At 46.0% G+C, this 13,607-nt stretch overlaps 1 protein-coding gene across 1 annotated transcript in view; it reads left to right on the forward strand.

Annotated features, from left to right (window-relative positions):
• The window catches only part of KCNH8 (potassium voltage-gated channel subfamily H member 8), a 465,900-nt gene that overhangs the window by 398,333 nt on the left and 53,960 nt on the right, over positions 1-13,607 (forward strand). The window contains exon 12 of the mRNA XM_018053223.1: positions 13,043-13,081. Within this exon, the coding sequence (XP_017908712.1) occupies positions 13,043-13,081 (39 nt within the window). The remainder of the gene's footprint in view (positions 1-13,042; positions 13,082-13,607) is intronic.

A 13,607-nucleotide genomic window follows, 5' to 3' on the forward strand; every position in this document is an offset into this window, starting at 1 on the left:
GCTCTTCACCTTAATAATCTCAAGAAACGGCATCAGCTCAGTCGGGCTAAAGGCTGTAATAAAAACCTGCACATCTCCATGGTCTGATACGGTCCATAAAATAGGACGTATGAGGCACGTTGCATTCATATCTCAAGCACAGGTGGTGGGCGGATGGTGGCTTCGCACAGGCTGACTCAGGGACGCAGGCTCCCTCTTCCTCGCCGTCCATGAGGCCTCACCGTCCTCTGGAGCTCACAGTCCTCCACCGGAGGCTTCGCACCTCACCCACCGATCTGTTGAGACCAAGAGAATGTAGAGGCTTTCTCTGCACCACTCAGGGGCCAGATCTAGAAACAGCCTGGGTCTCTGCTCCCCTGCCCCTGGCACAGCCAGTCAGACGAGGGGGCCCAAGTGCCAGCAGTCTAGGACCCTGGTCAAGCTGTGCACCCGAGAGGACGCAGCTGGTGAGCGACCCACGCATCTGAGCCTCAGGACCTTCTACCGCTATTTCTCTGTTATTTTTAAATTCCAGTTTAAGAAAGCTTTCAAACACTGAGAAAGGGTTGCAGCCAAACCAGAATTTGCTTCCGTTCTCTGTTTGCTTTATTTCACTACAGTGCTTTTACTGTGCCTTTAAGTCAGAACTTGTTCTTAGAAAAGACCAAAGTGGCACGCATGACATTGCTTGGCGCTTGAGGAAGACCTGAGGAGTGGAAAGGGAAGGCAGCTTTCTGGTATGTGAGTGTCCAACATTCTAAGGAAGCCTGGCCTGTAACAAAATGAATCTACCAAACCCATTGATAAATTGGAGGGTATTCGTAACTGTTGACTGAAAAAAAATGCACAGTGTGAGAGCTGTGAGTTAACAGTCATTTGGGGGAAAATGAGGACTATAGCCTGGGAGGAAGCATCTCAGATAGCCCTGAAAAACTGCTGCAAAGAGGCAGGGCGGGAAGGTCAGTGTGCCTGTGATTTAGTGAAGGGGGAGTATGTGCAATCAAGCACGCATTTTTCCAGAAGGTTTCTGCCGGTCTCATGAGGCTTCACTAGTCGTGAGGAACAGGTGTCACTGTGAAGGATTTCAGTGCTTTTCTAGATGCAAGGAGATGCAAGAACTGAGCTCATGAATCTCCTGAAACTGTCTCGGCATCTTCAGTCTGTTCTGCCCGTTCTTCCAGAGCACAGAGTGCCTCATTCCTAGTCTCCGTCAGGAACACCTTTCAGAAGCTGTTGAAGGTCAGCGGCTGTAGCAGCACGTGATTGAATTCTTGTAGCCGTGCATGAGTGTGTGTGTGCTTAGTCACGCGGTTGTGTCCGACTCTTTGTGACCCTGTGAACCGTAGCCCACCAAGCTCTTCTCTCCTTGGGATTCTCCAGGGAAGGACACTGACATGAGCTGCCGTTTCCTCCTCTAGGCACCCTCCTGACCCGGGGATTGGACTTGCGTCTCCTGCACGGCAGGCAGACGACCCACTGAGCTATCAGGGACACCCTGCAGCGGCAGATGGCAAGTGCCAGATTGTAGGTGACATGCCTGGAGGCATTTTCTCAGGTTTTCTAAATAATTTACCACAGAGTCGCTTTAATGGAACCTCCCCAAGTAATAGCAGATAGTCCTTTAGGAACCGTGAGTGAATTAGCAGAAAGCGAGGAGTAAGAGAAGCCTCAACAGCAATCATTCACAGCCAGTGCTGCGGAGAGGCGACACCTCCTGACGGCTGGGTGGCTTCCTCCGTGAGGCTCCAGATGAATTGTTTTGGAAGCGTCTTTCTTCCCTGAATGTGGTGTGCCCTCACCGTCCAACTAAGGCCAGAACTGATCCTTCAATTACCCAGCATTTTTCATTTCTTTCAACCCCCAGAAAAGCAACCTGACAAGCACAGTTTGACACAGCAGATGGGAAAGAGGAAGGCCAGGACTGGTGTGCACAGATTTGTGTAAACAGTTGTGAAAGCTTCATCCTTCCCGTTGGCTCACTTGTGCATATTATGCAGTCATCGAAATAATTGCCTTAAAACCTGGAAAAAAATGTGTTCTGAACAGCAGTCTAGGCATTTCCTCTCCATAACTAAACGAATGGTTTGTATGGATCCGTAAGTGATGGAGTTAAAAGAATGGTTTGTATGGATCCGTAAGTGATGGAGTTAGATAGTTCTGTAAATTCAGAAAGAGTCAGTGTAAGAAGTTCTGCCCGTTCTGAATGGGTCTGCCTTACTCACTGTTCACGTTTTTATGAAGAGGTTTCCTTGGTGGATGTCTCTGTGGTTTCCCCCAAAATGGAAATGGCCATTTTGTGACTAGCTTGCCATGTGATTATGCTAAAACCATGTTCGGCTCCCCTGGTAGCTCAGCTGGTAAAGAATCCACCTGCAATGCAGGAGACCTGGGTTCAGTCCCTGGGTTGGGAAGATCCCTGGAAAAGGGAACAGTTACCCACTCCAGTATTCTGGCCTGGAGAGTTCCAGGAGAGTTCCAGGGACTGTATAGTCCATGGTGTCACAAAGAGTCGGACACGCCTGAGTGACTTTCACTACAGGAAGCATGCTTTGGGTGAGAACGTTGTTAGAAAAGAGACAAAGAGAAGGAAATGGCATGTTTTTAAAATATGATCAAGTATATTTTGTCAATGACAATTTTTGACCTCGGAACTTCTGAAGCACCACTGGGGAATCAAAACTGCGAAACAAGATACATTTCTTTTTAAATTTTAGTGACTTGAAATTCCATTGTGAACTCACAGGGAGTTGCTTTCAGTCTATATGCAATTAGTTAATATACCTTCCTTATTTTGCCTCACACATCACCTTTGTAAAACAAAACCCTAACTTTTAAATTATTTTTATTAGAGTGACTTGATTTACAATTTGTGTTAGTTTCTGCTGCAAAGCAAGATGAATCAGTTATACATAGACATGCGTCCACTGTTTCTAGATTCTTTTCCCATAAAGGTCATTACAGAGTACTGAATAGACGTCTCTATGTTAGTCGGCAGGTTCTGTTGGTTATCTATGTTGTATATAGCAGTCTGTATATGCAGAGAAGGTGATGGCACCCACTCCAGTACTCTCGCCTGGAAAATCCCATGGACAGAGGAGCCTGGCGGGCTGCAGTCCATGGGGTTGCTACGAGTCGGACAGGACTAAGCAACTTCACTTTCACTTTCACTTTCCACTTTCATGCACTGGAGAAGGAAATGGCAGCCCACTCCAGTGTTCTTGCCTGGAGAATCCCAGGGATGGGGGAGCCTGGTGGGCTGCCGTCTGTGGCGTCGCACAGAGTCGGACACGACTGAGGCGACTTGGCAGCAGCAGCAGATCCCAACCTTCCAGTCTGTGTCTCCTACCTCAGTCTTCCGGTTACCATGTGTTTGCTTCCTGCGACTCCACTTCTGGTTTGTAAATGAGTTCATTTGTCCCGTTCTCAGATTCCATGTATAAACTATGTCATATGAGGCTTGTCTTTGACTTCCTTCACTCGGGACTGCAGCCTCCAGGAGCATCCGTGCTGTGCAGATGGCATTATCCCGTTCACTTTAATGGCTGAGTGATATTCCACTGAATGCAGGCACCACACTGCGTCCGCTCTTTGTCCGTCTATTGATGGACATTTGTGGTGCCTCCGTGTCTCGGCTATTGTGAACAGTGCTGCAGTGGGCACTGGCGTGCATGTATCTTCTAGAATCATGGTTCTCTCCGGATGTATGCCTAGGAGTGGGATTACTGGATTATATGGTAACTCTATTGTTAGATTTCTAAGGACCCTCCATACTATTCTCCACAATGGCTGCACCAGTTTACATCCCCTTCAACAGTGTAGGAGGAAACCCCTGGCTTTAGAAGCTTGGCCTCATATCTCTTAACTGCGAGACTTTTTCCCTCACCTAGAAGTTATTGAAAGTGAAAGCAAAAGTCTCTCAGTCGTGTCCGACTCTTTGCGACCCCATGGACTATACAGTCTATGGAATTCTCTAGGCCAGAACACTGGGGTGGGTAACCTTTCTCTTCTGCAGGAGATCTTCCCAGCCCAGGGATCAAACCCAGGGCTCCTGCATTGAAGGCGGTTTCTTTACCAGCTGAGCCACAAGAGAAGCCCAAGAACACTGGAGGGGGTAGCCTCTCCCCTCTCCAGGGGATCTTCCCGACCCAAGAGTCTAACCGGAGCCTCCTGCATTGCAAGCAGATTCTTTACCTACTGAGCTATGAGGGAAGCCCTGTCACTGAGTATTGGCTAAAAGTATGAATGCTGTGATGAATGACATTCATCTTGCTTGAGTTTCAAAGATTTATTTCATTAAAAATATGAACTCCAAACAAATGTGTGCATTTGGTCATGTAGAAGCTGCCTATGACCCCAGAATCATGGTCCTTCCTATATGGTGGTGGTTTAATCGCTAAGTTGTATCAGACCCACGCAACCCCGTGGACTGTAGCCTGCCTGGTTCCTCTGTCCATAGGATTTTCCAGCCAAGACTACTGGAGTGGGTTGCCATTTCCTTCTCCAGGGGATCTTCCCGACCCGGAGACTGAACCCCGTTCTCCTGCATTGCAGGCAGATGTTTTATTGACTGAGCTTCCATGACTTGCTAGATAGACCTCTTCTTATTTTCTGTAGCTGAATGAGGCTATCTGAGGTGCCATAGTTCAAATTTACAAAGTGCCTCATTTCAGTTTGCTGGTTCAAACGCTGTCTTCAGCTTTTCAGTCTGTAATTGGCAGTGGGCTTCCTAGGTAGCAAACCAGGTATTTCCTATTAACTTTAAAAGTGCCACCGGGAGTCGTGATGCAAAAATTCCTCACTCCAAATTAAGCATCTTTGTTCACCGACCTGGTTTGGAACTGGAGTACCCAGCATGTATCCTGAAAATCTTCTGAAACCAGGTATTGTGTTTCCTTACAATTGCATAGTAGCTGGTTTTACAGGCTAACCAGGAGCCATTGTACCCTAATCAGGAGCCCGTCACTGGGGGGCCTGGAATCTCAGCTCCACAGAATGAGTTTAAACTGTGTAAATTCTTCTAGCATTGATTAGCCTGCTGAACTCCCAAATCATTGATTTGGTGCATACCTCCTTAAATCTGAAATCTTTAAAGACGTGTGTCATTGCTGAGAGATTTCTAGTTAGTTTTCTTCACACAATTGTGTATTTCCTTTCTTTTTCATTCTAGGATAATATGAAATACATATCAAAAGAATCCTTTTTACATAAGTGTTAAGGGATATCTTTTGGTTTTTTTTTTAAATTCCAAAGGTAATTCACATATTTGAATTCAAAGAAGTTAAAATTGTGCTCGACTTAATTTGTACATACTTCAGTGTCTTACTGACTATGTTCATACTTGTGGGCAATTTGAAAGTGCCTCATTTTACTTAAGTGAAGCAGATAAAGAGGTTGAGAGAGAAAAGAATAGAAAGTCAAGCTCTCACTTCTTACAAAGTGTTCCATCCAGTACTGTGCAAAGAGAAGTGTGTTTTTGCACATGGGATGACCGCTCTTCTATTAATATAGGAGAGCAATTTGGAGACACTTGTGTCTAAGTCTAGCAGCATCCTTATTGAGAAGTCTTTGTATGTATACGTTAGTTTTTGAGTTGGACAGACCCATCTTTTCAGTGTTTAACTCTGCAGCTAGATAATGATGTTCTATTTCTTATTACCTCAACTGAAAGAAAATTTTCTTCATAACCAATGTATCAATAATAATATACTACCACTTATTAACAGGAACTAGCTTTATGCCAGACACCACACCAAATACTTACCAAATGCACCAGTGTGAGGACTGTTTCACCATAAATTCTAGGTGAGGATTCTCTGTGGATCATTAAATTGCAGTGATAAGAAATGTACACATCCCATGAGTAGTCACTCAGTCATGTTTGATTCTTTGTGACCCCATGGACTGTAGCCTGCCAGGCTCCTCTGTCCATGGGATAACCCAGACAAGAATACTGGAGTGAGTTGCCATTCCCTTCTCTTAGGGGATCTTCCCAACCCAGGGGTCGGACCCTCGTATTGGCATCTCCTGCATTGCAGGCAGATTCTTTACGCTGCGCCACTGGGAAGCCCAGCAGGTTTCCTGGAGATAGAAGAAAGGGGCCCCCTCTGGCGGGAACGCTGGACGTGACGGCCGGAAGGAAGCAGAAGTGAACAGGAGAGATGCGGGGAGGGTCTCAGTGAGGGAACTGGGAGAGCCCCACTGTGATCACGGAGGGAACAGACGAGGAGGGCCTCTCTCCAGAGGCCTCCCTGCAGCTCATCCCTGCACCGCCTCTAAGCATCTTGAACGATACAGACAAAAAGATCAGAGTTATTTTCAAGTTACTTTTGGTTGCTGTACTGAGTCTCTCTTCAAGGTGACACTGTGTCAGATGCGGCCAGCCGGGCCTCCAAGGTGTGTTCACTTTACACAAACCACTTCAGTTTTCATCATCCTTTTTGAGAGGAAGAATGAGGGACAAAACGCATTTCTGTTAAGCCGCTGAAAGCTAGTGCACCATCTGTTACCTCAGCATCACCTGCTTCCCAGGGATGAGTAGCTAGTAAGTGACAGGACTGAGGTGATCCCAGCTCTTGACTGCTTTGCTGTAGTACCACCTAAATGGGTCCCGTTCCCCACACACAGACCTTTCACCACAATTTGTATCAGCGAAGAGTTTTTGTGGTGCTTCCTACACTGCAGGTTCAGGGAACAATTCCCTAGCTCTAGCCACCAGTAAGTGGCTGGATTCAAGGCTAAGTTCAAGGCTGGATTACTTGACTTGTGCATCCTACAGCAGGAGCGATAGTGGTTTCCCAGGGAAAGAGACTACGCCTCCAAGTTTTAACAGTCTGTCTTGACCTCAAGGCTCCTGGTGAAATTAGGAAATGTCAAAATTACTAGTCTTTTCATTAAAATCTCATTTCTATTCCTAAGTTAGATAAAAAGCAAAGAAAACAATAGAAACTGTATTATCCATTTTGAGTTTCAGACTAGCCTCAAATATCTCTTTAGATTAGATGGTGGGGAGCACTCAGATGAGTTGAGCTGAAAATGAGTGCTCCCACATTCAAAGCCTCCTCCTTCTCTGGAGGTGTCTAATCCCTTGTATCTGCCGCCCACCCGCCAGTGTCGCTCACTGCTTGTGGGCACCTCCACTCAGCCTGCAAGAGAAAGCAGCAGATTGAAAGTGACACCTGTTGGTTTGACCGTTACTTATGGCTTTGTTAGAGTGGACTTTTAAACTGTGTGAACTACGGGGCTGTTTGTGAGTATCCTTCATTCATCTTTAATTTATCCCAAATAATCTCCAGTGCTGGTTAACACTGCTCTTCAGTAAAGGAGACAAATGCTGTGGTAACCCCTTTCCTGAATGGGGGCGTGTGCTCCTTCCATCTACCCTGTGACTTGATCACTGTGGCGTTAGTAACAAATAATATCACAAGTCAGTTGAAGAGAGAGCCTTGTAATTCGCATCTCATTTCCCCATTAAGCAGTTAGCTGCTTTGGGGCTTATGAGAGTCCGTAGTAGAGACAACATTTGCAGACCACACAGGGGCCTATCCGTCCTACCTGCAGGGCAGGTAGACAATGGGGATGGATTTCCTGCCTCCCTTGGGCCGCCGTCCGAAGCACTGGGTCTGGGTGGTGTGTTCCCCAGCAGGTGCTTCCTTCTTGCCCCATCGTGGTCAGTTTCTCCCTGGCGTGCCCCCATGAGAAGCCCTGGAGGGAAGGGAGAAGTCACTGATAACGCCTCATCACGCCCTGTAGCTCCTGTGAAAGGCAGGGCCCCACACCTTACCATCACATTGTCAGAGCAAAACAGGATTTTAGTGGATGGGGGGGAGAGAGATGAAAGAAATCAAAGAGCTCCCTTCCTGACCACGAGAATTCACAAAAATCCTAACATGAGGAAGATTTGCTATTAGAAAATTTTAGAACTTAAGAAAAAACATGAGTTGAAAGACCAAGATCAGGTGTGAACCTGTGAAAGCCCTTGTTAAAGTGTCTTCATCCAATAAAAGAGACAGCCTTAAGGGGTGCAATGGCGCGGGCCACATCCACAGTTACTATTAATCGTAGTATATTTGATTTCCGTTTGCAATTCAGTCTCAATAGTAGAACTTGGGGCCTTTTTAACACAGTTTAAAAAATTGTGAATTTGTTTTGCCTTTTTCTGAAGCGAATCTTCTGAGGACTAAGAGGCCATTTTTCCCCTTCTGGTCCTCCATGACAGTGAGCAGTATTTTTGCAGCGTAACAGTGCAGGTTCCCAGCTCCCCCTGGACTCACAGATGACTCTGTGACTTACTCTGTGTGCTTCCAGATTACTTACAGAGTAATTTAGGTGGTTAGGACTGGGGAAAAAGAGAAGCAGCTTTGAAAACCAAAGCTGAGAAAGTTTCTTATACAGTCTTCAAGGTGATGAAGCCTTGCTTCTTTTTTAAATTTACTTTTATTGGAGCATAGTTGTTTTAGCTGCAGTGTACAGAAAAGTGAATCAGTTATACGTAAACATGTATCTGCTCTTTTCTTAGTTCCTTTTCGCATATAGGTCATTACAAAGTATTGAGTCAAGTTCCCTGTGCTGTACAATAGGTATTTGTTAGTTATCTATTATATATATCAGTTCAGTTCAGTCGCTCAGTCGTGTCTGACTCTTTGCAACCCCATGAATCACAGCACACCAGGCCTCCCTGTCCATCACCAGCTCCCAGAGTTCACGCAAACTCACATCCGTCGAGTCAATGATGCCATCCAGCCATCTCCTCCGCAGTCCCGATCTCACTTACATGCGGAATTGAGAAAGGGGGCCCGCACGAGCCTTCCTCCCATCTACAGCCTCACGTGAGGCCAGGCTCAGTCCTTCTGCCCTTACTGCACTTCCTCCATCTTCATGGACCGAAGGGCACAGCCCAAGGATGGGAGCCTTCTTGAGCTCGCTCACAACTTTATTGCAACAGCTTTGTTTCCTTCTCTTGAATCTGACTTACTTCCCCTTTGTCTTCCCAACTTCTATCACCCTGGTCTTTTTTCCCCTTAATTACCCCCACTAGAAAGCACCAACAATTCTCATTGTCTAAAAGGTGTAAAAACTCCATGTGGGAATGACTCAAAATTGGATAGCTGCCTTCCTCAAAACTTTCGAAACTGTTGAGTCTTTTAGTTCAGAACAAGAAAATGGGATCAATAAACGTTTTTCATCCAAAGGTCATAGCTGTGTTTCTCTCCTCCACCCCCACTGGGGAAAGAATGCCTAGAATTCAGCCAGTTTCCTAACAGATCTGTGGCTCCAAGGGTTAACAAGACGCGTGGATAACTCAGCATCATGAGTTTTGGGGGATCTACTTTGCAACAACCATCAAACCAGATTAAATTCTGAGGCTCATCAGACACTCGGTCTTTCAGCCCGAGAAACAGCATTAACTGCTAGAGTGGGTACCTGAGAAAACTCCTGGTTCCGTGGACGGTCACTAAGAATCCGGAGGCGTGGTTTCTGGTGGAAAAGCTCTCCCACTAACTTGTTGCACGAATTGGGCGAGTGTTCTCATTTCTGGACCACTATTTCCTCACCTCTAATTAAGGAGTTGGACTAACTCATTGGTTTCAAATCTGACCTGGAGATCTGGGCCCCACACCCACCCACCACCAACCGAAAGAGACTCTATAACCTGATTTTTTTAAGGAACCCTCCTCAAAGCATCCTATCGTCTGACACGTGTACAAACCATTGTAGCTGAGACTCTGTAGGGTCACTTCCAGCTTTAAAACGCTGCACAGTAGTTATTCAGCTGTGTCTAACTCCTTGCAACCCCATGGACTATATAGCCTGCTGGGCTCCTTTGTCCATGGAATTTACCAGGCAAGAATACTGGAGTGGGTTATCATTTCCTTCTCCAAGTTAAAACACTGAGTTTTCATTAAACTGGTATTCTCTACACTAGTGGTAATCTGGATTAGCATGAAGCATTGATATTAATCAGGGCTTCTCTGGTGGCTCAGCTGGTAAAGAATCTGCCTGCAGTGCGGGAGACCCTGATTCGAATCCTGGCTTGGGAAGATCTGCTGGAGAAGGGATAGGCTACCCGCTCCAGGATTCTTGGGCATCCCTTGTGGCTCAGCTGGTAAAGAAGCCAGCTGCAATGCAGGAGACCTGGGTTTGATCCCTGGGTTGGGAAGATCCCATGGAGAAGGGAAAGGCTGCCCACGCCAGTATCCTGGCCCGGAGAATCCCATGAGCTGTATAGTCCACGGGGTCCCAAAGAATCGAATGTGACTGAGCGACTTTCACTTTCACTTTCATTGATATTAGTCAACAGAATGAATATATCAGAGCATTCTCTTTAAAATACACGTGATTAATAATACATGTGAATGAAGTGATTTATTCAGAGAGCCTAGCACTGTAGTGCGGGCTATATAATAAACACTGACCTCATAGGATTCGCAGTGAAAATAAGTGTGATATCGTGGCTGAGCAGCATCGGCCAGAGCGCTGATGACAGTGAACACTCGATGGGTTGACAGCTGACAGGATGGTGACAGGGCTTCCCCAGTGGCGCTAGTGGTAAAGAACCTGCCTGCCAATGCAGGAGACGTAAGAGACATGTGTTTGATCCCTGGCTTAGGAAGATCCCTTGGAGAACGCGGTGGAAACCCACTCCAATATTCTCCCTGGAGAATCCTATGGACACAGGAGCCTGGCAGGCTACAGAGTCTAAAAGTCTATAGGATCACAAAGAGTCGGACACGACTGAAGCAACTTAGCACGCACACACACACAGGATGATAATAACAGTGACATTGGTTATAAGATATCACTACTCAAAGTGTGTCCCAGGGGCAAGCAACATCAGTATTATCTGGGCACCGACCGGAATGCAAAGCCTCAGGCTCCACCCCAGACCTCCTGAGGCAGAACCTGCATTTTAACGAGAACTCTAGGCGATTTCTGTGCACACAGAAGTTCGAGAAGCACTGATATAGAGAAAGCCTTGGGGTTCAGCAGCTCCAGGGAACTCATACTAGCAGTAAACCATGGGGGTTGGGAGTCACACTCAAATCAGAAGATGCTAAGGCCGGTGCCTTTCTCTTATTCCTTAGAGAGGGTCTCTGACCTGGAGATGTCGGACTTCCTGAATCCCCCTAGCGTGTCTTTCTCTCATCCAAACTGTAACTGAAAAGCTTTTTTAAAAACACAGGATTACGCTTACCATGGTACCAACAGCACTGTAATTCTGCTCTATTTTTCACATTTTTAATTATTCAGCTGTTTTATTTGTCACCACTTAGGGAATTATTGCAAAACTTATGTCTACAATGCTACTGATTAATGCATATTTAGGCAACTAAACAGATGTAGAATGGTTGACTGCTTTGATAAAATTAAACATTGATGAAACATATATTTGCAAAGCAATAATGATGCTGGCATTTGTGTAAATAATAACAGATCTAGCTCCCTAATCATCTACAAAACACAGGGAGGGAGGTGACAGAGTCACCACATACGTCTCACTTTCTAGGCAGATCATTTTCGAGTGCGTGTTTTTTTCCATGTGAATAAAGTTATGTTAATTCATAGCATCTATTACCATTTTAAAATGAGAGAAGTGTATTTGAGCATAAAACAATGCGACCCGAAGCATATTTCCAAAATATGTTATAATTTCCAGAGCTTCTTTGTACTTCATGGAAGGTTCCTGTTTTCTAATGTATTCCTCCACAGTAAGGTAGTCCGATTTTATGCACGATGTGTTTTGAGCTTAACTGAATCTATGTTACACATTTGTGTTTCACATTTTAACATCTCTGAAATCGGGATCTGTCACAATTGATGGCGTGCCACAATTCAATTGACAGCATTTTTAAAAATTTTTTACAACCAGTTGGATCTTAAAGTCAATTAAATTGAAAATTAGGATCTGTAGTGAACTTAATCCTAGTCCACATGCTAAGTCACTTCAGTCGTGTTTGCGACCCTAGGGACTGTAGCCCGCCAGGCTTCTCTGTCCGTGGGATTCTCCAGGCAGGAATGCTGGAGTGGGCTGCCATTTCCTTCTCCAATCCTAGTCCACAGAGTACAACAGATGGAACACAAAGGGATCATTGCAGCCACCTGCATTTAAGGAAGAAGGGCTAGAGAATAAAGAGAGAGAAATGACATTAAATGAGAAATGGTTCCACGGATTTCTATTTTCACAAGAACCAGAGAGGAGAATCATAGAAGACAAGATAATTTAGCAAAGGGGCAAGAAAGAGCAATAAGGGAGATGGAAAACCAAAGGAGGGCAAAGAAGCACCCAGCTGCCAAATGCAGCCGCTGGCTGCATCGCTGTGGCCACCGTTTCCTTGAGCGTTGCGTCCGACACCAGCCAGGCAATTGGCTGCTCCCTTTTCCAGACTCAGGAGGTGCTCCCAGCATCTCTCAGGGGGTGTTTTCTCTCTGCTGCCCCACACAGGTGGGCCAATCACCCCATCACCTCTGAACTTCCATCTCTTTCCCTGCCCCGGTGTTTTATCCAGGCCCACACCACCCATGTTACCATCCAGGGTTCTTGGCTTCCTTAATCAATAGAAATTGGCAAAAGGCCAGACAAGAAATTCAGGCAAGTCTTTCTCGGGGCCCCTGCTGCATAGAGACAACCAAGAACAGACAACAGGTCCCCTTGCTTGCTCACTCCCCAAGGTGGGGGCAAGCTGGTCCTTATGTGGGGTGAGGGCAGGCTGTGTCCAGGGCTTGAGCCCGAGGCAGCTTAGATGATCTGCCCAGCCCGCAGGTGGTGCCACGTGCAGGGGGCAGGCAGAGGACCCTGCTTTCTCTCCTGACCCCGGCTTTTGCTCCTGGCTCTTCAGAAGTGGCAGTTGTTTTTTTGCTTTGTTTTGTTTTTTTGGTCTTTTTTTATCTTCTTGTCCACAATTAGCCCCAGCTGCACATTTATTTCTGGTCCTTTGTACATTTGTTGTATTTTCTTGCCTGAGGAACGTGTGTCCAGATGCAAGCACAGCCACAGAGGGTCCCGGGGCACAGGCTCATCTCCCCGGGTGTGAACGATTTTACAACTTCTGTTTGTTTGTTCTTTCAGGTGATATCAAGATTATCAAACAAATCGACAGTCTCACAGGTATGGCTTTTTGCCAAAGAGCAAAATATTTATCTAAAATTTCTGGGATTTCCAACAAATCGGTTTCCCCCTTGAAGATTTTATGTATTCACCTTTGACTTCCGCTAAAACACTTCCCAATAAGAGATGTGGTAATTGACTTTCCTGCATTTGGGAACAGAAAGATGGAAACTCATAAATCTTTTTAAGGGCCTTATTGGTATTGTTAAAAAGTAGTTTGTCACCAAAACCTGCCCAAAATATCGAAGTCCTGAAGTGTTCATCCTAGTAGAATTGAGCTTGTAGGTCAGTCTCAACTTTTCAGAACCATCCAATTTCATGGAAACTTCCCCCCAAACAGTGGCTTGTCACATTTATAACCTAGACTTTTATTGCCAGTCATCCTGTGCCAGGAGGCCTGTGCTGCTGCTGCTGCTGCTGAGTCGCTTCAGTCCTGTCCGACTCTGTGCGACCCCATGGACGGCAGCCCACCAGGCTCCCCCACCCCTGGGATTCTCCAGGCAAGAGCACTGGAGTGGGTTGCCAT

The sequence above is a fragment of the Capra hircus genome, chromosome 1, assembly GCF_001704415.2.
Source record: "Capra hircus breed San Clemente chromosome 1, ASM170441v1, whole genome shotgun sequence".
Taxonomy (NCBI): domain Eukaryota; kingdom Metazoa; phylum Chordata; class Mammalia; order Artiodactyla; family Bovidae; genus Capra; species Capra hircus.